The sequence below is a fragment of the Mus musculus genome, chromosome 3 (assembly GCF_000001635.26).
Source record: "Mus musculus strain C57BL/6J chromosome 3, GRCm38.p6 C57BL/6J".
Lineage (NCBI taxonomy): Eukaryota > Metazoa > Chordata > Mammalia > Rodentia > Muridae > Mus > Mus musculus.
Window position 1 is genome coordinate 121,424,667 of NC_000069.6, and position 26,881 is coordinate 121,451,547.

General features: G+C 48.4%; 1 protein-coding gene across 1 annotated transcript in view; it reads left to right on the plus strand.

Moving 5' to 3' along the window:
- Nucleotides 1-1,874: 1,874 nt before the first annotated feature.
- Cnn3 (calponin 3, acidic) overlaps nucleotides 1,875-26,881 on the plus strand; it is a 31,665-nt gene continuing 6,658 nt past the window's right edge. The window contains exons 1-4 of the mRNA NM_028044.2: nucleotides 1,875-2,162; nucleotides 25,283-25,404; nucleotides 25,626-25,692; nucleotides 26,717-26,854. Of these exons, the coding sequence (NP_082320.1) occupies nucleotides 2,106-2,162; nucleotides 25,283-25,404; nucleotides 25,626-25,692; nucleotides 26,717-26,854 (384 nt within the window). The 5' untranslated portion in view covers nucleotides 1,875-2,105. The remainder of the gene's footprint in view (nucleotides 2,163-25,282; nucleotides 25,405-25,625; nucleotides 25,693-26,716; nucleotides 26,855-26,881) is intronic.

Sequence of the window (26,881 nt, forward strand, 5' to 3'; positions counted from 1 at the left end):
CGGTAGTCCTTAAAGACAACCCTGTTAAGTACTAGAAACCACGCCTTTGATGACAGAACTGAATAACGCCCCCATGCATTCTACCAAGTACGATTTAGGCTAGCCAAGTGACACTGACCACCATTCCTTACCCACTGTGGCCAAACAGAAGCCCTGAGGTTTGGGATTCTAAAGGAGAGCTGGGGGTGGGGGGGTGAGGGTTGTAATTTCGACTTCATATCTGGCTCAAGTATTGGTTCTAAAAAGTGGGTTTGGTCTTGTGGATGACAGAGAGCCACTATCACAGGACTGGAAAAACAGCCCCAACTGCTTGTATCATCATACTGGGTCAGCTGCATCATCTTTCTGCGGAAAGAATGCCCTAATTATTCTGAGTACCTTCAGAAGCAATCAGTAAATCATTGGAAGTTACTTCACGTTTCTGCCCATTTGACTCGTTACTGCTCTATCACATTGCACCTTATAGCGTTGATGAAAAATTCTTTCAGCTGACAGAAATTCTGTGCCTTTTTCTTTTCTCTGTAGCTTAGGCAGACCTCTGGTTCTATCCCAACACAGCAATCCTCTTTGTGCTGGGATAGAGTGCTTGAGACACTATGCCACACTCCCTTATTTCTATCCCAGAAAGGTTCAACTTGGGCTATTTGGGCTTCTCTTTTCCATGCAAGTGGCTGACCCTGGTCCTGTAGTCTCTTCTGGAATGTCAGCTGTATTTGGGAAACATAAACCAACATACTGACACCCAGAGGACTAAAACCTGTCCTAGATGTGCCCCAAGACACCAAGGCAAGCGGTGACACTCTGGAGGCAGTGATAGCTGTCATTATTAGGAATCTCTGAGTTGCAGCCTTCAAGCCACTAAAACGGATCTGAAGTCTACCGAGTAAGTTTTGGGAAAGTGAATGAGCTAATCTTTCAAAGACATATAGCCCAGTGTAGTGCCAGGAACACAGGCAGGGGACAGCGTGCTCTCTGTTCTCACCTTTCCTCTATCAGTTTGCCTTTGAGATCAGAAGAAAGGAAAGGGGACGGAAAAGAATACAGAGTGCTGATTCAAAGAGATTAAAAAACAAACCAAAGCAGGTAGACTTCTCAGTCAAGGCAGTCCTCTAATTAAAAACAAATAAACTACCTAGCCTTTTGGGCTGGCTGAACCCCCGGTGAAGGTGCTTGCCAAGGGCAACTGGTGGGACTCCAGAAAAGGACCCAAAAAGCTGTACCCCCTCCCCCCAAAACCTGGCTGTGCCACAACACTTTCCCAATTTCTTTCGCTCTGCATTCAAAGTTTAGACAGGATGAGCAGGACTTTGGCAAAGAGCGTTGACCGAGGCAGAGGTCAGCCCCACAGGTGCGGCAGCTGCGTGGGGAGGGAGACTTGGCAGATGTCCACGCAGGCCTCCCCCCCCCGCCCCCGGCCTGGCACGTGGATTCGAAGGCTGCTCCCCGGGTTTCCAGCGCAACATCTGGGCGCGCTGTAGCCCGGGAGGAGACGGATGGAGTGGCCGGTCAGCGGCGGGCCAGCTCGGGGAGCTTCCTGTCCCCCTCCACCGTCGGAGCGCCACAGATGCCTGGGAGTTGATGAGAACCAAGGCGGCTGAGAAGCCCCTAGGCGCCGGGGCGGGGCGGTCGCAGCCCGCTGACCAGCGGGGAGGAGGGGCGCCGAGGTCCTAGGTGGCGTGAGGGCGGGGCCGGGGGCTGGGACCCCGCGGGAGGGAGCGCCGCGCCCGCCGCGCTGCCATTGGCCGGGAAGCCTTGGAGCAGGCGAGGGGGGAGGAGGCGGCGCTCATTGGTCGGGCTCGCCGGCCAATCCCTGGAGGCCCGGGGGTGGGTGGGGGGAGACCAGGCTGGGGGCAGAGCGTGCGGAGCCGCGGAGCGGGCAGCGAGCAGGGCAGCCGGTCCCAGTCCAGAGCGACCCGGAGCCTCCGCGGGACTCGAGTCCTAGCGAACCTCGAAGCATCATCCGCGTCCGTCTGCGGCGTTCGGGCTTCTCCGGCGCCGCGCAGGGGAGCGAGCTCGTGCATCACCCGCGCGGCCGCCGCTGGGGCTAAGAGCAGGGACACCGAGGGTGACTGACCGCTAGAACTCTTCCAGTCGTCCAAACAGCCATGACCCACTTCAACAAGGGCCCTTCCTACGGGCTCTCCGCCGAAGTTAAGAACAAGGTACGCGCGCGGGCGGGCTGGGGGTTTGCCGCGGCGGTGGGGGCGCTGGGAGCCGCCGCGGAGAGACGTCGAGGCTGCGGGAGAGAGAGATGCTCCTCGGCTCGCGGAGCCTGGCTCGCACGCGTTGGTGCTGGCTTTGTTCCCGCGCCGCGGCCCCGGCGGGCGGTGGGGGTTCCCGGACGCCTGGAGTCCCGCAGCGCCGCAGGGCCCGCTCCAAGGCTGTAGGGTGCGCCCCTCCGGGAAGGGGGCGCTCCTGAGTGGCCTGTGGCCCTTAGGCGGGGCCCTGCCTTACGGCTGGGTCTCCGGGAGTTGCCGCCCCCGCCATCCGCCTGGGCTGGGGCTGCCGCGGGACCCTGCGTCTCCTCCCATTCCATCCTGGCCCCCTCCTCCCACAAGCGAAGTTGGGCGGTTACGTGGCCAACCCGGGCCCCTCATTGTTCCTTTCCTCCTCCTCCTCCATGGGAGAGTGTCCCGCCGACCCCTGGGACCCGCGGGCGGAAAGGGAGCCCGTCGGTGGTGCCTTGATGCAATCGCCGCTGGTGCGGGAAGCCCAGACAAAGCCTGAACGCGCAGCCTGCGAGCCGGATCAGCTGTAGATGAGAGACTTAGAAATGCAATCCTGAGAAGTTTGCAGCGCGTTGAATTGTCACGATATCTCGGCAGGGTCGCTTTTGTTCGAGGTTTATTTGCTGTGGCGGGTTGCAATTTTGGAGTGATTGGAATCTGGCTGCGTTGCTTTGCTGTGTACTCATCTCAAGAATGCACCAGGGTTTATCTTTCAGACTTTTGGCCTGGAAAAGAGATGAGAGGCGCCCCCCTCCCCAAATCCTCTCTTTCCTTCCTCCCTGCCTGCATTCCAAGTCCATGACATCAGGGGTTTCGGGGAGTGGGGGTGACCAGCCAATCGGCGTGGAACTGCGCACAGACCGCTCATTGTCTCCCTTTTGCTGTTCCGGCCAAAGCGCCACAAAGGAGGGCTGCTGTGGTTTAATTCCCATTAACTTCCCGGGAGCCGAAGCATGTCAGGATTGTCACCAAGCTGTCCCACCTCCGGTAGAATAGTTTGGCATCATCAGGGCTACGAACACCCCTGGAGTTGCGGGTGGCTGGGGTGTGAAGGGAATTTCATAGAAGTAATGAAGCGTACCGTTGTTAGACCCAAGCGAGAGTGGTTTATTCTTTCCTGATGTATCTAGCGCACCCCTTTGTAGTTCATCTAGAAGATTCTAAACAGTCTTTGAAGCTAGGGACTAAATTTTATTCTGTGTTCAAAAATTGTAATCTTTGGGGGTTTTTAACCTTTTCAAATGTTTTGTCTGTATAAAAGTTTTCCTAAAGAGGCAGAAAAGTTAGTTTGGACGACAGCACTCACCAACTGAAAACTTTCTTGCAAAATAGCGGTCCTTCGAAGTTTATAGCTCCAGCTTTAGGAAGTTAAGGGCGTTGGCGTGTGAGAACTGGGTGGTTTGTGCCCGGTGCCGCTGGGCGCATGATTTGCAATTCCCTCTGGGATTCTGGCGCCCACTGAGTCTCTTTACCTTTGCATTGTAAATGAGGGACTGGTGACTTTGGCAGCCCTACAAGTGACTTGACTTTTCCTGGTTCTTGGTATCCAAGCTGGCTTTCTTTTTGCTGACTGGAGTCATTGCTTCTCCCCCTTGTAGTTCATATTGAGCCAACAACTCCAGGAAATGCAGAGACTCAGGCTGGATGGATCACTGTAACTGTAAGAGTTGGAAACAGTAACTCCTCAGGGTTTTTTGGTTTTTTTTCTTGTTGTTTTCGAGACAGGGTTTCTCTGTCTAGCCCTGGCTGTCCTGGAACTCACTTTGTAGACCAGGCTGGCCTCGAACTCAGAAATCCACCTGCCTCTGCCTCCCTAGTGCTGGGATTCAAGGTGTGAGCTACCACGCCCGGCAACTCCTCAGTTTTTTTAAGACACTTTGGAATGTTGTTAAGGCTGGAGGGATTAAACGCCAAGCCCATTTAAAAGAACGAAATAAAACGAAACATCCCCATTCATTTATGTAGGGGTGTCACCCAGGACCCTTTCCTAAAAATTCCTTTTGATCTCCCCAGAAGAGGTGCTCTGTGATGTGGGAGCACCCCTGGGTTTTCTGATCAGGGTGTGACTGGCCCAAGGTCACTGAAGAAACTTAGAGTATTCTAAGAATTTCAACAAGCAGTGTCTTAGTTAAGCACTTAGGTTCAACCCCAGGACCGGTTGCCTGCCCCCGCCCATCCCCTATTTCGGTCATCCACCTGTTACTACTTGACATTGTAACGATTCCTGTAATGATATTTATCATCTGTTCTGGGCCCTGAAACCAAATCTTCATGCTTGAATGAGATGTTGGTTTTTGGCCAAGGGTGTAGGATTGTTGGACAAAAAGGATAGGATGTACGGAAACACGGATTTGACATTATATCTTTACAGTCACGCCTGCTTTTTTTTTTTATCATGTGTAATTTATGACTTGATTAAACACCAGAATTTTGTTTTACCATTTTGTGTGTATGGGTGTTTTGTTTGCATCTATGTACGTGTACTGTGGGCCTACAGTGCCTGCCTCTGAAGGCCAGAAGAGGGCTTTGCATTCCCTGGAGCTGGAGTTGAGGATTTGAACCACCAGGTCGGTCCTGGTTGGGGGGGGGGGGGGTAAGATCTAACCCAGGTTCTCTGCAAGAGCAACAGTACTTGTAAGTATTTAACTGTAGCTCCAGTCCCCCTAATTTTGTGTCTTAAAATATCATTTAAGTCTTGAGGAGGTAGTGTGGAGTGAAGAGTTCAGCAGATGTAAATTCTAGGTCCCCCTTGGCCAGTTCCTGCTTCTGATGATGTGGGCTGTCTGTTGGCATCCCGATCAACCAAGTGGAAGAAAATATTACCATCCCTGAAATACGTTGTCTTGGAGGAGCGGCTGCTTCTATTGTTCAGTGACTGTCTTGTGAGTGTCAGCTCTTAGTCAGAGGGGCTTGTTGGCTGTTTCCTTTCTTGAGTTGTCTGTCTGCTCTCTTAAGTAACCACTTTGTATCCCAAAGCTTATACTGGTGAAAGCAGTCCACTAGTGGATTGAAGGAATCTTTGATCTTAAATACTTACAATCAGTAAAATTCCTAGGCAGCATCTTTGAAAATAACATTTATCTGGAAAGATGCCAATGCATTGCAGAAACATATAAGCTTCTTTAAAAGGGCAGGGGGGGTGGCGGCAAGAAAATATGAAAACCTGGATTAGAAAAAAATAGACTTGTTGCGTTGCGAACACATTCGCTGTTTCTGCTTTGCTTTTTTGAGACTGATTATCACTGAGTTAAGGCTGGTCTTGAATTCATTTTCCAAGAATGATCTGGAACTCCTGATCCTGCCCCCGCCTCCCAGTTGAGAGCTGGGATTACAGATATGCACACACCGTAACTGGCCAGTCTTTTCTCTTTTATTTTATTTATTTGTTTGTTTATTATATGTAAGTACACTGTAGCTGTCATCAGACACACCCGAAGAGGGCATCAGATCTCATCACGGATGGTTGTGAACCACCATGTGGTTGCTGGGATTTGAACTGAGGACCTTCGGAAGAACAGATGGTGCTCTTAACCTTTGAGCCATCTCTCCAGCCCCCGGCCAGTCTTTAAATAACAATAAAAGAAAGAGACAATAAAAGGATCAGTGCCAGTGATCTCCACTGAATCCAAAGGGGGCCCTGGGAGTAGAAGGGGACCCCTGAGGGAGGATGGATTCCCTCATAGATACTGTCCCAGTTAAACAGGCTCTGTGTGGACTAGAAGAGAAAAAAAGAAACTGAAAACACAGTAAAACCAACAGATCCTCTAAGGAAGAGCAACATTTCCTGATGGTTGGGTCTAAACAAAATGTTGGAGCCAGGAAAGCTGGCCTGGGGCGGATGTCTCAGACCCTATAGCTCTCTGGGTAGAGGTGGGAGGGAACCAGCTGGATTGGAAGGGTGTGGTGCCGCAGTGGCTTTGCCTCCATGGGCTTTCTTGGTGGAGGCTGAGTGTTAAGAAAGAATGAGATAGGAACGTGAGATGGGAATGTGTGTTATCCTCACAGCCTTCTGTTGCCACTGGAAAGCCTGCTTTCAGCAAACCAGTTACTTGAAGAATCTTTGTGATCACACCCAGTAGTACTCCCAAGTAGCTAAAAGCCACTTTGGAAGACTCACTACTAAATTTTTAAGTCACTTAAAAGTAAGCTAAACAGTCACATACTAAAATGAGGACTGGGACCCACGACATCCTTGCTTGCAGCTGTCTGTTCTATGCCTTTTGAACAGACAACTGCTTTTCAGGGTGGCCTGGATCAGAGGATCTCCTAGGTGACTCTGGTATAAATTGTCATGTCTTTAATCTCAGCACCTGAGAGGCGGTGACAGGTGGATTTCTCTGAGTTTGAGGACAGCCATAGCTATGTAGTAGAGACCCTGTCTCAAAAAGGAAAAGAATGATGATGATAAAAACCACATCTGGCACACCAGATTCACAGTTAAAAAAAAATGTGTAGCTGGGATTAACTTTTTTCCCCCTTAAAGTACTGAAGTTAAAGTTAATTTCTCACAAAAAAAAATTTGTTATTGTCTATTTCTTCCTGTCAGAGATTAAATTCTGCATCTTATTCAGGGATGGATCTCAAGGTCTGTAGTAGGTGTTTTTGAGGATAATATTAGAGTTGCTGTGAAACTAAATAAAATTCTCATTTTAAGAAATGAAAGCTGAGGACTGGAGAGATGGCTCAGCGGTTAAGAGCACTGACTGCTCTTCCAGAGGGCCTGAGTTCAATTCCCAGCAGCCACATGGTGGCTCACAACCATCTGTAATGAGATTTGACGCCCTCTTCTGGTGTGTCTGAAGACAGCTACACTGTACTCATACAAATAAAAATAAATTAATAAATCTTTAAAAAAAAAAAAGGGAAAGAAAGAAGTAAAAGTTGAGAGGTGGCTCACACCTTTGATCCCAGCACTCGGAAGGTAGAGACAGGAGGATCACTGTGAGTTGGAGGCAGGTCTGGTCTACAGAGCTAGTTCCAGACAGCCAAGGCTACATAGAGAAACCCTGCCTTGAAAAACAAACAAACAAATATAACATTTTTTTTAAAAAAGGAAACATATCTCGAAAAATTGTAAATATGTATCGATCTAATGAATGTATCAGGAATAGATTTTGCTGTCTTCTAACAGCTGGAAATCAGCCCCTCGGGATAGTCTCCCCTGTAAGACAACGCTGTTGTGCAGGTCTGATGTTTTTGAAGGGCTTAGATGTTTTTGTTTTGTTTGTTTTGTTTGTCTCAACAGAGACAGGGTCTGACTACGCAGGCCTGGACCTGGCTATGTAGACTAGGTTGCCTGGAACTCACTGGGATCCACCTGCCTCTGCCTCTCAAGGGCTGAGACTTCGTAAAGAAGTGTGTCCTCACCCTGGCCATTGTTTTGTAAAGCATTTGTTCTGTGTATACACAGAAGACTTAACCACTAAAATAATAACATCTTTGTTACTAATTTGGGGATTATCTCCTAGGGGAAGCTCTTTCTTGAACTCCCAGTTAGAGGGAAATAGCGGAGAGCCCCTCTAGCAGGTCCCCTCTGACCAGTGCTACCTCCCAGAGATGGAACAGTCTGGCTATCCAGCCACAGCAGGGTCTTTGCTGCTGGAGGGGACTAATTGTTGAGGTTTGTCTGCTAGTTTGTGTTTCTTCACTCCCATCCCCTCATCTTGACCAAAACATAAAGAAGATGCATTTCCCAAGAATAGGAGAGGTACCACACCTACCCTGGGACACTTTTGTTTTTTTAGAGATTTATTTTATGTCCGTGAGTACACTGGTACACTGCAGCTGTCTTCAGACACACCAGAAGAGGGCGTCAGATCTCATTACAGATGGTTGTGAGCCACCATGTGGCTGCTGGGAACTGAACTCAGGCCCTCTGGAAGAGCAGTCAGTGCTCTTAACCGCTGAGCCATCTCTCCAGCCCTGGAACACTTTCTTAACATGCTAACTGTCCTGTGGCCTTTCACAGTTTGGGAACATTATATTGTCAGCTTCTGCCTGTAGTTTTGGATTTCAGAAACAGGCTGAACAGGAAAAAATTGCCAGTGCTTCCAGTATGAGTGTGTGTGTGTGTGTGTGTGTGTGTGTGTGTGTGTGTGTGTTTGCCTGCCTGCCTGCCTGCCTGCCTGCCCATCCTGTATGCTTGTTTACCGTCCAATGAGGACATGAGAATTAATGAGTTTCTCCCTGTCTTGTGTGGGTGTGTTACCGGCATGTAAGTTTAGTGAGCTTTCTCTCTGCACTCCATTCACTGTATTCATAGTTGTTAATATTTGTGACTATATGTTTCTCTTTTAAAGCACAATTGGATGGTTTTGGGTTTTGTTCCCCTATCATTGTATCCATCTTAATTCCTTTTCAGGGAGAGTTTGTGGTTTGCCTTTACTGTGGGGCAGGCCCTATGTTCTTGACTTTAGCCATATACTGTGTGCATTGGTTCTCTCTACCTCTAAACTCAGCCATACATGAGCTCTTGACTGTTAAGGCCTGTCTTCTTGTATCCTCAAATTTTTAGGTAAGTATTTCTGGGAAGGGGAAGTACATCTAGGTTTTGTGAGGACTCACTCTTGTAAAAATATAAATATATTTTGCAAATTTAATAAATGAATTCCTCAGCACTTGAAAGGCCTCCTGGTACTGTCAGTGAGTGATAAAGCTATCAGTGAAGAAAGGGTGCCTGGGTTTGAATTCCGTTCTTTAAGACGACCTGGACTTTGGGCAAGTAAGTTCGATGTAACCCTGAGCATTACAAGGTTGGTTCGAGAAATCTCTGACCAGGATCACTCGTGTCGAGTGTTCAGAAAAATGCCTGGAGCCCAAAGCTCACACAGTATAGATGTTGGCCATTTTGCTGACTAGCCAATCATTTTACTGGCTGCTTAGGGTCAGTTCTGTCTTGTAGATGTTGATCCTGTCTCCAAAGGCTGAGCTTTCCTTTGTCTCTCAGGCTTCTGGTAGGAAGTGAGCCAGAACGCCAAGACTCCCTTTCACCAAGCCTCCCTTTGCCTTTTTCATCAGGGATGTGGTGGGTCCCTGGATCTTCGTCCAGAACTTCCTGTAGCATCCTTCTCCCCATCGCCCCCCACAGAGGGCCCCAGACCTCTGCTCCTTTCTGGCCCAGTTTTGCCTGTGAGGGAAGGGGAGAGCATCTGCATCTTCCTTCTGAGCAGGAACTGGGAAGCTGTAGGGAGTGGGTGTGCCTCTTGGGTGGAGCATCTACAGTGGGAAGGAAGGCCAGAGAACTGGGAGCTAGAATGTAGCAAGAAGCAACCCTTGTTTCTCTTCCTCTCAGATCTGTCTTTTTAACTCCCAGCTCCCAGCTCAGCTAGTGCGTAGGGACTGAGCCTCACTGTTGTACTTTTCTCCTTCTCTTGCTCCATGTGGGAGGAAATCCGAGAGAAGAAAATAATTAATACCATGTGTAGCAGCTCTCTTACTGTTGGTTAGTTCAGGCATATGATTCTACTTAAGCAGCAGCAGCAAGCCAAAGGCCGTAGATCAGCTGGTAGGCTGCTTGCCTAGCGTACACAAAGCCCCGGGTTAAATCATAGCACTGCATAAACCCAGCATGTCCACACGAGCCTGTAATCCTAGCACTTGGGAGGTGCAGGCGGGAAGATCAAGAGTTCAAAGCCATCTTTGGCTGTATGGTGAGTTTGAGGACAGCTTGAGCCACGTGTGAGAGACCTTGTCGGAAAAAGTGGGGGTGGGGAGGATAAATTCAGTGCTTGCTTTGAGGTCCCAAGTTTGATCGCCCCCCCCCCCCAAAAAAAAAACCGATGGGAAAAAGGAACAACTGGATATGTTAGAAAGCGCTTGTAATCTCAGCACTGAGGAAGCAGAGCCGGGCAGATAGAGGTCTGGGGATCACTGGCCAGGTTGCTTAGCCTACTTGGCAAGTCTCAGAGCAGTGAGAGGCCCTTTTAGGGGGACAGGGGAGGGTAGATGAAGCTTGAGGAATGACATCCCAAGATGCCCTCTGCCTTCCACACATAGGCACACTCCCCTCCCCCAAAGGAAAAGCAGCAGCAGCCACTCTACGTATCCTGTCATGTGTAGAAATTGTACACGAACCTCATAAGCTTGTTGGACCCCATGGTCATCAGCAGCAAAACTGCATCCCTCAGGGTGATGTGAGGTTGTGGGCCTGGACATTTGCTGTGGGATTTCCCTCTGTATCCGCAGAGAACCTGGATGCTGTATTAGGAATGAGCCCTCATGCTGCCCACCCAGACATACACCTTGCTTTTTCATCTCTAGTTTTTCTCATCCTCTCCTGGCTTGATCCCCTTACTCTGTCCTCCTTCTTCTCAGTGGCCAGAGACTCTGTTTTAGACGTTTGCCTGTAGTTAATTTTTTTTAATAGTACCATTCAAAACACCCATGGCAAGGGTCTAACTTTCCAGAGCGGCTACTAGGATAGTTTTCAATCTGAGCTATCTTTGTGAAATATCTTTGTGTGAACTTTTGAACCAATGCTGGCACTGTCCCTTGAGACTGCAGCTTCCCCAGGCTCTCAGCTGGCCACAGGCTCTGGTGTATCCACGTGATACAGTGCCACTGAGGGATAGGGAGGTGGGTGGGTCTTCTGTATTGCCCAGATTCATCTCTTTAACTACTGGGCCCGAGCACCCCCCTTTCCTCCCCTCTCCTCAGTGGCTTGGGAGTCCAGGCATACTCTGTCCTCGTCTCTTGCTGCTTTGAGAGGAACTAGCTACAACCTGGGATAGGAAGGGAAGCAGAAATGGCTTAGACTCTGGGCAGACCTGGGGCCTAGCTTCCCGCTTGGCACCCTGTCTTTGGATGTGTCCTGCGCTTTCTCCCTTGCTGACGAGAAGCTCTAAGTCTTTAATCTTTGCTCGGTGAATGAAATAATTGTGAGGAATAGGAACGGTGCCGAGCTGTAAGAGCAAAGTAGTGAAAGAACCCTGTATCCCTCTCCCCCGTCTCCATGGCTCCTCACCTCCCGTGTCACTCAGATACTCCGGAGGCTGAACTCTGGTCGGTTGTACGGACTTCTGTGATTTATTCCCTGATTCCATCCTGGGAAAGTTCTTTTAAAGATGCTTCTGTGGGAAAGCATGTAGCTCGGGACACAGCGCTCATATGTATAGTAAGTATTAAGCAGTTCTCATTTTATAAAAAAGTCAGTCATCCTATCCCCCCTTTTTTTTAATTTAAATCAATTGAAAGCCAGTATTTCAAATGTAGAGAATGAAGGATTAGGAATTCAAGGATATCTATGGCTACATAATAAGTTTCAAGGCCGATCTGGGCTACGTGAGACCCTGTCCTGAGAAACCAGACAACGGGGGGGGGGGGGGGGGAGCTGAGGAGATGGCTCATTGGTAAAGAGTGTTTGCTGTCCTGAAGTCTGGAGCTCCGGATCATCTTAGTCCCCATGTGACAATGCCTGACTGTAACCCCAGCACGAGGAAGGCAGATGCAGAAGCCTCTCTGTGACATGCTGGGTCCAGGTTCAGAGAGAGACCCTGCCTCAAAGGAATAGGTGGCAAGTGATAGAGAGGACACCCGATGCCCTTTCCCCTGGTCACTGTGTGTACGTACACAGGTGCACACACACATATACCCATTCTTGGACCATCCATACCTAAATAAATAAAGCTCAAAAGAAATACAGCCAGACAAGCAACAACCAGCCAACCAAAGCTGCAGGAGTGCCCTGCTGGGGATCAGGGCACATGCTTTAATTCTTTATTATCATACGGTGAGTCACCAACATCTGTAATCTCTGTTTGACTATTCCTCCTTCCAGGCTTGGGACCCAACAGTGGGCAGGGGTGAGGACGCTTCCTCTAGAAATTATTTGATAAATAATAATTTAATCTCAAAGTAATACTTAGGCGGCATCGGAATGGCCCCATATTAAATGGCCATCAAATGGTATCAGCTAATTAACTGTAATGATGTGTAGCCAGCCCTCTATGGCTGTGAACTTCACATCTGTGGCATCAAACAACCCCCGGATGGAAAGTGAACCCCGAAATGTTTGCATCTGTAATGAACATGTACACCAACTTTGCCACCTATTGCCTAAACAGTATAGGATAGCAACATCTATAAAGCATTTGCACTCCTATTGGGCAATATAAGTGATCTAAGATGATGTTTAAATGTATAGTAGGGGGTTGGAGGTTTATTTAATGTGTTGGTAGAGTGCCCAATTAGCAGGCAGGAAGCCCTGTGAGCCATCTCCAGTACTACACATTTAAAAAGTCATAGAAGGATGTGGTAGATTACTAGCAAGTACTATTTAAAATGCCATTTTAGGTAAGGGGCCTAAGCATTGGGTATCTTGATATTTGTGGCGGGGAAGGAATGCCCTGGGTTTAGTCTCTGTGGATACAGAGGGACAGCTGCTGACTGTGAAGAGCCTTCCGGTGTCTTGATGGGAATGGCCAACAAAGTATAGAAGAAGAAGGGGGACGTTCAGGGAGTTCCTGCCGTGTTCATGAATGTTGATTCTCAGCTGCGCTGGGATATGAGAGCCACTAAGTATCTCCCGTTTGCAGCAGAGGAAGTAAGTTTGGCACGAATGCAGATACTACAGACCTCTGCTTTAGTTAAGGGGCAAAGAAGAAAGGTAGGGAGCCTGGAGAGGGCAGGCCAGGGTAGGCCAGGGTGAGGAATCCCAGGCCAGGCTACAGAGGAGGAGGAGGAAGAGAAGGAGAAAGAAGAGGAGGAGGAGTGGAAGGAGTGGAGGAGGGCTGGAGACAGGCCTAGATTGGGCTGCTGAGTCTCACTGCTAACCATTTGAGGGGCTGAGTGAGGGTGGAGTGTTTTCTCCAACAGGTAGGAGCACAGAGAGAGGAAGTGAGAGGGCTGGCTGGACATGAAAGAGACACACAGTTCGACACACAGTTCATTGCTTGAGGCTGGCGTCAGGGTCGCTCAATGGTTTAGCTTGTTTCAGTTAACATGGGAGCCTGCGGTCATCGAAGGGCTAGTGAGAGAGAGGCTGCGGACAGAGTGGGGCTGAGGGTTAGCAAGGAGGGAAGAAAGTGGAGGACCCTAAAACATAGAGGTGATGTGGACTGCACTAGCCAGCAGTGTTGTTGTTCTTAGGTAGAATGGGGTGTCACTTTGGCCTTGGCCTGGCCTGGCCTGGCCTGGCGCTTCTGAGCTGGCAGCATAGGCCACAGGGAGTGAAGGTGGTCTGGCCGGTGTGTGGAATACACTGCTCTCTGTTTAGCTCAGCCAAGTCCTGCTGGGCCCCTTTGCTGTCTGGGGAGTTTTTCCCTCCACCCATTCCTCTGGCCCTTGACCTGGAGGGGAGGGGAAGTCGGATTTCCTTTTTGGGTTCTGTGCCCGTGTGTCTGTCACATCACCTCTGGGAGACCTTTGTTCCAGGACAAGGACTCTGATCGATGCTCCAGTTCACGAGGACTCTGTTCCTCTTGGGTGTCTTCGCACTGTGTGACAGTCAACCTACAATGTGAGTTGTCTTTACTGTTCATAGGGATGTCCTGGAGCCTCTAGTCAGATCCTCGCTGGAAGGCTCTGTTCAAGGTGTTTGGGGTTTTTTTTTGTGTGTGAAGAAACTGCATCTTATTTCCTCCTTTGCTGTGGTGAGCGAGACGCTTTTAACTCCAGTATGCATCTAACCTGTCCACAGTAGCATCTGTGCAAGTCATGGTGGCATGCACATTTATTATTCTTCACATTATCATATTAAAAGAAAAAAGAGCTGGACGCTGTGGCTCACGCACGCCTTTAGTCCCAGCACTTGGGAGGCAGAGGCAGGTGGATCTCTGAGTTCAAGGACAACTTGATCTACAAAGCAAGTCCAGGACAGCCAGGGCTTATTAACTTAGGGTTTCTAGCAAGACCTTACACAGCTTGGGTCTGGAGACCCTGGCTAAGGTCTGATGAGAGAATGAAGAAAGGACAAACACACATACAGAAAAGCTGGGATGGGGTGTACTAGGCTCTGTGATGGAGAAACCACAGGAGCCTGGAAGCTCGGTGTGCTCGGTCTATGCAGTTGAATAGAGAGGTGGGGTTATTGCATGCAGTTGAATGCAGAAAAGGGGGTATATGACAATAAAAAAGGAGGTATGGGTTTTTGTTTTGGTTTGTTTTTTACAGTCCAGTCATTACCCACCTCCCAGTCCGCCCTCCCACAGTTCCTCATCCCATTCCTTCTCCCCCTTGTCTCCAAGAAGATGTTCCCCCACACCCTCAGCCAAGCCTCCCTACTCCCTGGGGCTTCAAGTCTCTCAAGGGTTAGGCACAGTCTTCTCCCACTGAGGGCAGACCAGGCAGTCCTTTGCTGTCTATGTGTCAAGGGTCTTAGACCAGCTGGTGTATGCTACCTGGTTGGTGGCTCAGTGTCTGAGAGATCTCAGGGGTCCAGGGTAGTTGAGATGCTGGTTTTCTTATGGGGTCTCCCTCCTTCTCAGCTTCTTCCAGCCTTTTCCTAGTTCAACCACAGAGGCCCCTGACTTCAGTCCTTTGGTTAGGTGTAAGTATCTGCGTCTGTCTCGGTCAGCTGCTTTGTTGGGCCTCTCAGAGGGCAGCCATGCTAGGCTCCCGTCTGCACACCAAAGCATCAGTAATAGTGTCAGGCCTTGGAGAGGAGGCATGGTTTGTAAAGATGGTTGAGTGGAGCAGTCTCTGTCGGGGAGCCTCCTTAGATTGTAAATGTGGGACAGGGAAGCTATACTGCACACACACACACACACACACACACACACACACACACTCATTTGCACTCGGACCAGGAAAAGGCTTTGCGACTGAGTTTCACCTGGCTACGCTCATGTCAACAGCACACTGCCACTCCAGGCTTGAGGCACTCCCTAAATGTCACTTCCCATTGCCATTTCGTGAGGCACAGGGGAGCTTTTTTTAAAGAGGGAAATGGGAAATTCCATCCTGTTATTTATTTAGTGGGAACTTGATGTCCTCTCATTTTCATGGAGGGAGAACGCCAAGCCTTCTTGCACATGTAGTGCGTTTGCATGCGTCCCTGGCCAGCTTGTAAGCTGCCTTTAGAGACTAGTAGTCAAGATCTGCAGCTGGGTTTGTTGGGCTGTCATTGTCAAATGGACAACACAATGCCATTGTAAGAAAGGCACTCACAGTCAGAGATAACAGATCCGGGTCCCCAGGCGGAGTCCCATGTTAGGGCTGACTGAAGTGCTGCTATTTGCCTCCAACCTCTTGCGGTCTAGTTCAGTAGTTGATAGGGAACCATGTGACTAATGGGAACTCATGGGTGACAGAGTGTTCGCCTGGGAGGAGGGCTTCCGACAAGCTCCCAGTCACCCGGGAGCTTCCAAGGCTTTGCTCTTGGAACTGTAATGAAGCTTCTGAGGTTCCTCAAATCACAGTTGATCTCGACAGATGTTTGAGATGAATACTTGTCCCAAAACTGTAGAAGGTGCTCACATAGACTTCTCACAGTTCACATACATAGACTTTAGCGCTGCCCAGGTGTAGGCTCAGAGGTGGCTACGGTCCCGAATCTGGACAGCAGCGAGGAGCTGACAGCATTAGGTGCTGTGAAAAGGTGCAGGTGTGTTCCTGCCCTGGGAACAGAGAAAATGCAAATCTGAGAAGCAGCCTTGTTGACATCCAGTAGGGCTTCAGCTGGGACCTTCTTCCAGTAAAATCTCTGTAGATCTCTCAGATTGACAAGGAAGCCGTTATCAGAGAGCATCTTTTCCAGCCTGCCTTCTGGCAGGGGGGCTTTCTGTTAATTGACACTAACAGGGGTTTTTCCATTTGGCTTTCAGTCCATTTCCTTAGGTCTCCTGTGTATGTATCCCTAACCTCCTCATGTGCCTCAGAATAAACTGGCTTTCTCTCCTATAAACTTTCAGTTAACGTTCAGATTATAGCTGACCTCTCTCATAAACTTCCAGCCCCCTCCTAGAGTGTGTATAGTCACTCTTGGCTGCCCAGTTTTTCACAATAGGCTGTGTGTGTATGATTGATTGAACACTCATTCATTCATTCATTGAGACAGGCTAGGTTCCAACTTGTAATCCTTCTGCCTCTGTCTAAGTGTTGGGCTATAAACATGGGCCACTATGCTTGGCTGTGTCCGATTTCTTTAATCCTTTTACCACTCGGTTAGATCTTTCTAGAGACTGACATCAGTTTGTCATCCTCTCTTAGGATACATCTGGATTACAGTACTGTGATGCATGTGGTCCAACCAGGGTACCAGCGGAATGGTTACCCGATATTCTGTATTTGATTCATAACAGTAGCAAAATTACAGTTATGAAGCAGCAACAAAGCAATTTTATGGTTGGGGTTTCACCACACATGAGGAACTGTATTAAAGGGTTGCAGCATTAGCAAGGTCGAGAACCACTGCTCTAGACAGTACTTTGGCAAATGGATTTTGGCTTCTGTTGGGTTAGCTGATAATAAGTGTAGGCGGTTTGATAGTTCACCTCCTCTCTTCACACCTGTTTCTTGTAAGCAGTGCCTTCCTTGGGTATCGCCTGAGGCTGTGGTGATCCAGACAAACAATAATTATATCTCTACACAAAGAGAACATTAGTCTAACTCAGCTCATTGAGGAAGCACTGTTTCGCTCTAGACCTCTGGGGCAGGGTTTCAGATATATCTTGAATGATTTGCCTATTGTACAAAGTGAGATCTTTCTGACTCCCAGTTTAAGTTTTCTAAGCACGCCATGGTTTCTGGATCACGCATTACCTGAGCAGAAGAGCACTGAGACCCGGTGACCGCTCCTGGCTGACCTTCTTCCAGGTATTCTGTAGACCGCGTCCTGAGTGGGCCATCTAAGATTACTAGATCGGCCGGTCAAGGAGAAGTGACGCACACCTGTGATAACGCAGCAACACTCGGGTGCAGGCGTCTCTCAGTCACAAGACAGATCTTTAAATTTGAGGCTACTGATGTGACCCTGAGATGAAGGTCACTGTCTGGACTAGTGTACTGTGTGTGAAGTTCTGAGCCACAGATGAAGTGCCTGTTTTACATCAAGGAAGGAGACCTGGGCAGCTCTTCTTGGAATGTGACTTCTGCCAGGTGCTTGTTCGCTCTCACCGGATGTCCCCCATCCCCCCCAGGACAGCCATCCTCTCCTACCGGTAATATATACACTTGTTTTTGGAGTAGAAAGTGGGCCGACTCTGCCTCCAGGACTTCATTATTCACTGAGTGAGATGTTTCTTTCAGTCCTTATTAACTGAAGTGTTTGAGTCTTAGTGTGTTCTGGGATGCCAGCCTCCATTTAGGGTCCCCTTTCAAAATCTGCATCTCCTAAGTATGTGTGTTCTGCACCTGAGCATCTAAAGCTCATTTCCCTAGACAGAGGCTGGAGTGTGCTTCCTTCTGTCCATTGTGCTGCTTGGCTTAGGCACGAGATAGGTTCCTCTTGGTATTTTTAAAGCTTTAGCTTCTTGCTGATTTCACAGTCCGTGAACATCACCAAGTCTTAGGGTCCTTGTGTTTATCAGACTGTTAGACTTTGAACCTGGCAAGGCTCTGTGGAAAGCTTGGTTGTCTCCACATGGGTGACGGAATTTTGGAGGAAACATTAGGAGATGGGGCTTACTGGAAGGAAGTGACCTCACTGTGGGGAGGTGCTTCCCCTTGGTGGCCTATCCATCCCAGCCCCTTCCTTTTGAACAATTTCCTCTGTGTCATGCTTCCTATCACGGTGTTCTGGTTCATCACAGGCCCAAAGGCAACAGGGCCAAGCAGCCATGGACCGAAACGATGAACCAAAATAATTTTGGCTTCAGATATTTTACCTCAACAGCAGGAAACTAACAACAAATCTATCTGGGGATGGATTCCCTGGCCTGAAGTTCTGGCTGTACCTTTGAGGGAAAGGCCTACCTTTGAGATGCTCTTTAGACAATCACTGTGTTAACCTGCCACAGATGTGATTGTCCTTGACTTTGGAATTCCTCCAGCAAGCCCACACCATAGAATGACTCTTGGTTTCTATACTACAATCATCTAGGGCAGGGTCTGCCTTTGAAGTGTGCTTCCTAGCCACAGAACACAGAAAAGGAGACTGAAGAAGCTGAAAGAAGAATCTGGAGACCACGTGGCAGATGCTGGGTTTTGTTGTTGTTGTTGTTGTTGTTTTTGTTTTGTTTTGTTTTTGTTACTGGTCTATCATTTTGAGGAGAGACTGTGTCCTAGGCAACTCATAAAATAAAACCGTTAATTGGGGGCTTGCTTCCAGTTTTAGAGCTAGTTCATGATCATCATGGTGAGGAAACAGCTATGGTCCTGGAGCAGTGGCTGACCTGTCCATCCTAATCCACAGGCAGTGGGCAGACAGAGACTGAGAGAGACAGGGTGACATGGGCTTTTAAAACCTCAAAGCCCACTCTCAGTGACACACACCTCCAGCAGCAAGGCCACACCTCCTGATCTTTCTCAAACATGAGCCTTTGGGGGCTTACTCATTTAAACCACCCCAGATACTCACACGAGTGTGATTTTTAGGTAGATAGTTGGGGTTATGCCGAGTCATCCGAGCAGCTCAAAAAACAGCCCCAGGAGAATTCAAGCATGGCTGAAAATTGGGAGACTGTTATCAGCACCACAGACAATGACCTGCAATATTGCTTCTGAGTTTTATTTATTGCGGTGTGATGATTTATTGTAAAAGGGAATATTGATTGGTTCCCTATACTCGTGGCCTAGGCACCTGCTGATTGAATCAGCCACAACAAAAATGTCATTAGAGAAATTGTGTGTTTGGCAAGCATGTATTTTCATTGTCATTCCCGAAACTATATACCAGCACACGGACACACAGCATTTACATTGTAGTGGGCATGGTAATAGTCAACAGGTGATTAAAGTATGCAGGAGATGCATGGACTGTGTAAATGCTGTGCTATTTATGTAAGGCTCTCCTGTAGTTGCTAGGGATGTTGGTGTCTGAGGTCCTGACTCAGAGCCCTATGGCTCATTCAGGAGTAAAGTGCCCTTCACTCTTCAGTAGACTCTGAGGTGTGCCTGGACTGTGTGGCCTTCAGGCAGCTCTTTTTCCATGACAGCGAGCCCTCTGCCTTCAGGTGTGCCAGCTGCAGCATTCTTGTTGAATGCTTGCCGCTTACCCCAAACAGCACCGGGCTGGTTTCTAGTCCATTGCTGAGATGTCTTTAAAACCTTTTGTTCTCCCTATTGAAGACTTCCAGTGACAAACCAGCCTGTCCTGGGCTGCCTCTTAGCAGCTGGAAGGCTTTTTATCTGATGTAGTGGCTGCTTCTTTCTACTCTGAGGAAGCACAGCCCCTAGGGCTTGTGGTTTTGATGAGAATCTTTTTCCTGTGTTTTATGTTTTATTTGGCAGAGGATAACACTTACTTTGAGGAAGGGGGTGAGGTTGGGAGGGGCGATGAAGAGAGATTTATGTATTACAGTTCACCTGGCATTTCTTAACCCTGTCTGTCACTGTCACTTGATCCTCGTAACCTTTCTCCTAATGTCTCCCATTTCTGCCAGGTTTAGTACCAAGAAGTGAAGCTGTTGAGTGGGCTGAGCTCTGAAGAGTCCTAAGTTTGTCACCCACAGGACCCTCTCTCTGCCCTTGTCACCCCATGTGTGTGCTCTATATACCTACATACCGTAACTTTTGTAAACAGATACTGTTGTAGAGTCTGAAGCTAGGACTAAAGATGAGCCACACCGGATTGGCCTGCACTCCAGAGGCTCTCGGAGTTGCCCAACCAGAGAGCCGGGCTGGCAGATGGTAGAGGCTCCACAGAGAGGAGAGGCACACAGGCCGGTGACTCAATTTGTTGCCCTTGAGTTGGGTTCTCAGTACTGAAGGAAGGATGGACAGACAGTTGATGTTCGAGGAGAGTGAGAACAGGCTGGACACTGGCTGGTAGAGGAGGAGGTTGACCCAGTTAACCCCAAAAGCCTTTTCCCCAGTCTTCATCCTTAACCTGTGCTGTCGAGCGTCTGAGGAGGCTCCATTGACTGGCCAGGCATGGTTCTCCTCAGCTCTGTGGTCTTTGCTTCTTTCTTCTGTTCTGTTCTGTTCTGTTCTGTTTGTTGTTCTGTTTTATTGAGATTAGATTTTCTTTGTGTAACTCTGGGTATTGTGGAACTTACTGTGTAGACCAGGCTGGCCTGGAACTCACAGAGATCCACCTGCCTCTGCCTCCCTAATGCTGGGATTAAGGGCGTGCACCATTACACCTGCTACTCCTTCCCTCCCTCCCTCCCTCCCTCTTTCCTACCCTCCCTCCCTCTCTCCCTCCTTCCTCTTTAATAATTTATTTAGTATATCTGTATGAGGGTGTTGGATCCCTGGAACAGGAGTTACAGACAGTTGCGAGCTTCCATGTGGGTGCTGGGAGCTGGACCAGGGTCCTCTGGAAGAGCAGCAGCCAGTGCTCTTAACCACTGAGTCCTCTCCAGCTCCTGGTTTCACTTTTTAATGTGTATTTATTTGTACCACCTTTTTGTCCATTCATGTATTAGTTCTGCTTTCGGCTTTGGATTTATTTCCCAGTGGCTCTGGAGTCCACACCTCCGGCCTTAGCGTGTATAAAAGGTTCCCTTCCCCTGCCTCTTGTCATATGTCATCAGTTGTTTTCCGGGTGGCAGCTACTCTAACTGGAGTGATGTGGGATTTCAAAGCACTTTTCATTGGGTCTCCCTGATGTCTGAGGTTGTTGAGACATTGACCGCTTATATTTCTCTTAGACCTGTTTCCTGGCCTGTTTATAGATTGGATGATGTTGGATGTTTCACTTATTTGAAGTTCTTCATATATTCTATTTATATAGTGTAGATATTAATACCCTTAACTGTGATTTTTTTTTTTGAGCCTAGAACTCTCCAGGTTGCCCTTGACATCAAGGGATCCATTTATCTCTACCTTTCAAGTGCTGGGCCGAAAGCCATGCCCCAGCACACCTGACCTAGCAAAGGTTTTTTTCCTCCTTTCTGTAGGCTGTATCTTTATTCTAACATTAGGGTTATTGTTTTTTTGGGTTGTTTTAGTTTGGCTTTTTATTTTTGCTTGGCAATAAGGAAGAAAATGTCATTTCAGCCTATGTTCAAAAATTAATAAAGCTTTTAAGTTAACAATAGTGAATAAATTGTATTGGCTAAAGTGTTTTTGTTTTGTTTTTTTCTTATTTGTGCTATGCTTTGATCAAGTCCATCACCCATCTGCCCACCACTTTCCCTCCCAGCCCCACGTGCTTTATTTTTAAACCCAGGAGTCCACTTGGTGCTGTCTGAATGGCATGGGTATAGGGTCACCTGGTAGAGCCTCTCCGGGGTCACATCCCTGAAGATGACTCTTATTTTGCCAGGATCTGTCATTTGCCAGTAACTAGGAGTGGGGCATCATGAATGAAGCCTTCCGTGCTGGGATTTTGGCAAGTCCTGAGCACGGGGACACCTGAGCTGTGCAATAACCCTGTCATTGCCAGGCAACTGCTTTGCTGCGGGCGTCTCCTTACCTTCACTTCTACAACTTACTCTCATTCTGTGCACGTTGACCAGTTGTGGGTCTCTGTCCCAAGCGCAAAAAGAAGCATCTCTCTGAGGGTGGGACTGCGTTTATCTATGTTATTAGGAACTTAGGGTGTTACTGTGTTCATTCAGCCGAGGAAGATTTAGCGGGGGGGGGGGGGGGGGGGGGATTCTTATCTCTGACTTAGGCAGCCGGGGGTTTTGACTTGTCAAGTCATGAGTAACGTTGTGTGGAGTGAGCCTTAAGTCCAATCAGAGAGGGCTTGCTTAGTCTTACAGCCTCCGTTCTGTTTCACCAGTGGTCATATCCTGCCAGGCCGGTTGCTTTCAGGGTTGTTTGCTGCTGTTTGCTTTTCTCTCCCAGTAGGAGACTGACTTCCAGTCAGTGCCAGCTTGATTCTTCCGTGTTCTATGACTTACCCCATGTTCTATGTTGCGTCTTTAGGGCTTAGCATCAAATTTTAGGGGGTAGCCAAGAAGACTGGCAATAACCTATAATGTCTGGGTGTGTGTGTGTGTGTGTGTGTGTGTGTGTATGGTTTCTATATCAGTAAAAAGAGGTATTTCATACCTGGTGTTTGGCTGTTAAAAATATTCTGCGGTATCTAGGTGAGGCTGTCCCTGTGTTACAGGGCAGCTCCACTTGACCTCTGTACTATCTATAGAAACAAGAGAGACCCTGCCTCAAAACCAAGGGGGAAGGAGAGAATTCTGAATTGTTGTCTGACAACACCCCCCCCCCCACATCATGCATACACACACATACTAATAAAAGATGATTTTTAAAAGCTATCCCCACAGTCCTGCAAAGAATATCCCCTGTAACAGATTCATCTCTATATTTGAAAAAGCAAAAGGATATTTTCCACCTGCATCCCACCATGTAGCTCACATTGGCTTTATGTCACCTAACTCCACTTGCCTCTGTCGTCTTGAGCTGGGATCGCAACTTCGCAACACTTATTTATTTATTTATTTATTTTAGATGTAATTTTTAATGTGTATGAGTGTTTTACCCCAGTATATGGCTGTCACCATGTGTCTGCAGGGTTGTTTTGTTTTGTTTTGTTTTGTTTTGTTTTGTTTTGTTTTTGATTTTCGAGACAAGTTTTCTCTGTATAGCCCTGGCTGTTCTGGAACTCACTCTGTAGACCAGGCTGGCCTCGAACTCAGAAATCCACCTGCCTCTGCCTCCCAAGTGCTGGGATTAAAGGCGTGCGCCACCACGCCCGGCTATTTTTTTTTAAGATTTATTAATTTTTATGTATATTAGTACACTGTAGCTGTCCTCAGACGCACCAGAGGAGGGCATCAGTTCACATTACAGATGGTTGTGAGCCACCATGGGGTTGCTAGGAATTGAACTCAGAACCTCTGGAAGAGCAGCCGGTGGTCTTAACTGCTGAGCCAATCACTCCAGCCCCGAGTCTGCAGATCTTGATGGTTCTAGTTGTAGACAACTAGAAGGAACTTAGTGAACTCAGTCAGTCTTGCTTGAAGTCAGTCTTGCTGCTGTGCAGACAGGAACTGACTGGATCAGAAGTTAGGCTCCTAGTGAAGACAGCGAGGGCAGAGAGGTGTCATACAGAAATGGACCCGCTTGCTGTGTTGGAGGAGACAGATTATCTGAGTAGGCGAGTAGTTGCTGCTTCCTTCTTGTCCCTCCCAGAGTCGTCACTATCCATACTTCCTGCTCCCCACTCAGCCCAGAGTGACCCTCGCTGGTATGGAATAAAAGGAGACCTTCCCAAGGACTGAGGGTACAAGAGCAGGGACCTTGCTGCGCACGGGTGTACCTTACACTGTGGTATGAACTCGCCTCCAGGCTGGATTTGATCCGAAACTCTGAAGTGCTGTCTCACAATAGAAACCTGTTGGGTTTCCTTTTGTAATCCTGGTTAAGCAAACACACAGCTGAAGTAAATTATCCATTATCCATTCCCGTTTCTCTAATTATGGGTAATGGAGTGTGAAGGGGACACAGTAATCCCTGAAATCATGTTTACTTCAGCGGAGCCGCCCCTTGGTGATGGGGGAGGGGAGGCACCTGCCAGCGCCAGCAGCTCTGACACTTTTCCGGGGCTATCTGAAAGCTTTCATGAGCCTACAAGAGGAGTGTGACTCTTTCGTTTATTTGACGTGAGAAATGACATCTTTGTTCACCTTGAGGGAAGACATGAAAAGCGGCCATTGTCGTGTCCTGTCTACTGAAGAGGAACCACAGTCAAGTGTGGTCAGTTGAGCTCATTTCTTTTTAAGACTCTGCTGACCTTCGTTGTTAGACATAAGCTCGCCAGCTTCTTACCTGTCCACACTGGCCCTGATGACCCACGACACACATGCAGCCTCAAGCCCTCCTCCGTAGCTGTGCTTGTGTCCTGCCAGGCTAGTTAGACCTGAACTCCAGGGACCTCCCCCTGAGCAATGTAGTGATGTGCCTGGCTCAGTAATTAAGCCTAATTATGTTTTATGGCGAGCAGACATCCCCGCTCTTCATTTCCATTTCTGACAGTTTAGTAATTGATGCCCAAGCTCCTATCTAGCCCCTGGGCTCAGCCTAAGTGTGTCTGCTTGGCATTTTTAGCTGTGCTGAATGAAAAGGCAAGAGTACATGATCTCGCCTCGCCTCCAGCTGCCAGCCCTGGCTGTTCTGGAACTCACTCTGTAGACCAGACTGGCCTCAGTCTCCCAAGATCCACTTGCCTCTGCCTACTGAGCTGGGATTAAAGGTGTGCTGCATGCCGTTTTAAAATATTTGTTCCACTTTTTTAAAAGTTTAGAGTGGCTGGGCAGTGGTGGCACAGGCCTTTTAATCCCAGCACTCGGGAGGCAGAGGCAGGCGGATTTCTGAGTTCGAGGCCAGCCTGGTCTACAGAGTGAGTTCCAGGACAGCAATGGATACACAGAGAAACCCTGTCTCAAAAAAAAAAAAAAAACAAAAGAAAAAAAAAAGGGGGGATGGGGGTTAGGTTTATGGTATTGTTGTGAAATTCAAAGGTAGTTTTTTTAAGTCCTGAGAACTGTTTTTAAAAATGTATGTTTAAAAGTATACGTATTGTGTTTGTGTGCCTGCACACTCGCATACAATGTAATGAATGCAATTGCTGTAATAAAAGGCGGATCCCAGAACTTTGGTAAACCCCTAGAATGGTATGTTCTAGATAGTTGAGATACTGTGTTCAATAGTCCCATCTCTCCCTGTCCTTCTTTGGAATGTGGTGATTCATGACTCAGTCTTTAAAAGTTTAAGGTCCAGCTGATGGCGTATTGCAACACTCTGCTAAATCCTGCCCCTTGCGTCATGCGTGACGGGGACTTCGTCTTGTATTGTTGAATTCTCCCCTTGGTCCCGGCTTCTCTTTTTATGCTCCTTAATGGACACTGCCTTCACTCACAGTCTGTGTGTAGTTACTGCAGCTGCAACAGCTGGCTACAGTCACCAGCAAACTCTCCTGCGTGGTGGGGAGAGCTACCTGTCAGAGCTGGGGCTTAGTGGACAATGAACGAAAGCAGATGGCATTGTGAGCCAGTGGTGTGTGTTCCCTGTTACTGAGTCCTTCTGAAATCCCGGAACTTGTATTTCAGATTGCATCCAAGTATGACCAGCAGGCCGAGGAAGATCTGCGCAACTGGATAGAAGAGGTGACAGGCCTAGGCATTGGCACCAACTTCCAGCTGGGGCTGAAGGACGGCATCATATTGTGCGAGTGAGTGGCCCTCCAAGCGAACGAGCGAGCGAGTACCCTTTCTTCTCTCCCACTCCTGTCTGTGGGCTTGTGCCTTGATTCTGGTTTCCCCATTTAGAATGCTGACCTTGATATCCTACCACTGTGTTATTCTTTCCCTCACTGACCTCCAGGGAATCAGCTTAATATTCTGGTTCTTGTTTTTGATCCGTAAAGCTCCATCATTGTAATTTTGTTTTTAGACTCATAAACAAGCTACAGCCAGGCTCTGTGAAGAAAGTCAACGAATCCTCACTAAATTGGCCCCAGGTAATTAATTGTCAGATGGGCAACCTCCTGTCCACCCCTTTCCTCCCTCTTTTCCCTTCCTTCCTTCCTTCCTTCCTTCCTTCCTTCCTCCCTCCCTCCCTCCCTCCCTCCCTCCCTCCCTCCCTCCCTCCCTCCCTCCCTTCCTTCCTTCCTTCTTCCCCTCCTCTCTGTTCCTTCCTTCCCTCTTTCCCTCCCCTCCTCTCCCCTCTTTCCCTCTCTTGCTCCCCTCCCCTCCCTCCCTCCTCTTCCAGTTTTCCCTCCCTCCCTTCCCTCCTTTCCTTCTCTTGCTTGAGATAAGGGTTTCACATTGTAGCCCAGGCTAGCCTCACATTCATTCTACACTTCGTGAGGACAGAACTGCCTCATCCTGCCTGTGCCTCTCTAGGCCTAGAACTCCAAGCTACAGTGCACACAAATATCAAATGGAGATATCAGATGTCAACCTTTAGCCTGCAAATGTACACATGCGAGTATACACATAAGCGTGTGTGCGGGCGCGCGCGCGCGCGCGCGCGCGCACACACACACACACACACACCTAACCACGCGCACCACCGTACATAAATGCATACTACACACACATATGCACATGGCCAGTTTTGCCCTTGTGGTCCCATGTAGAGTGCTTGCCTAGCATGCGTGAAGTCCTGGATTTGATCCCCAGCACAGCATAAATAGGGAGGGGTAGTACTCATCTAATTACATAATAGCACCAGGTCTGGAAGGTGGGGTCTGAGCAAGGGGACCAGAAATCCAAGGTCCTCGTTGGCTCTGTGACCAGTTTTAAATAGGTTTGAGCTTCATGAGAATTCTGTCTCAAAGCAAGAACGGCAAAAGAGGAAAAACACACACACACACAAAACGTACTTTCAGAAGACTGTTCTTTTTATAAGCCCTTTTAGAGAATAAGCTGTGTGCTCACTATGTATCGGATAGAGAATCCTCACCAAAAAGCCTCTGTCTGGTGTCTTGTAACCAATCATCAAGACTGATGAGTCTCAACCCTTATTCTTTCTGTTTACAGTTGGAGAATATCGGCAACTTCATTAAAGCTATCCAGGCTTACGGTATGAAGCCCCATGATATATTTGAAGCAAACGACCTCTTTGAGAATGGCAACATGACCCAGGTTCAGACGACGCTGGTGGCTCTAGCAGGTCTGGTACGTACGCACTCTTCACTGGGTTAG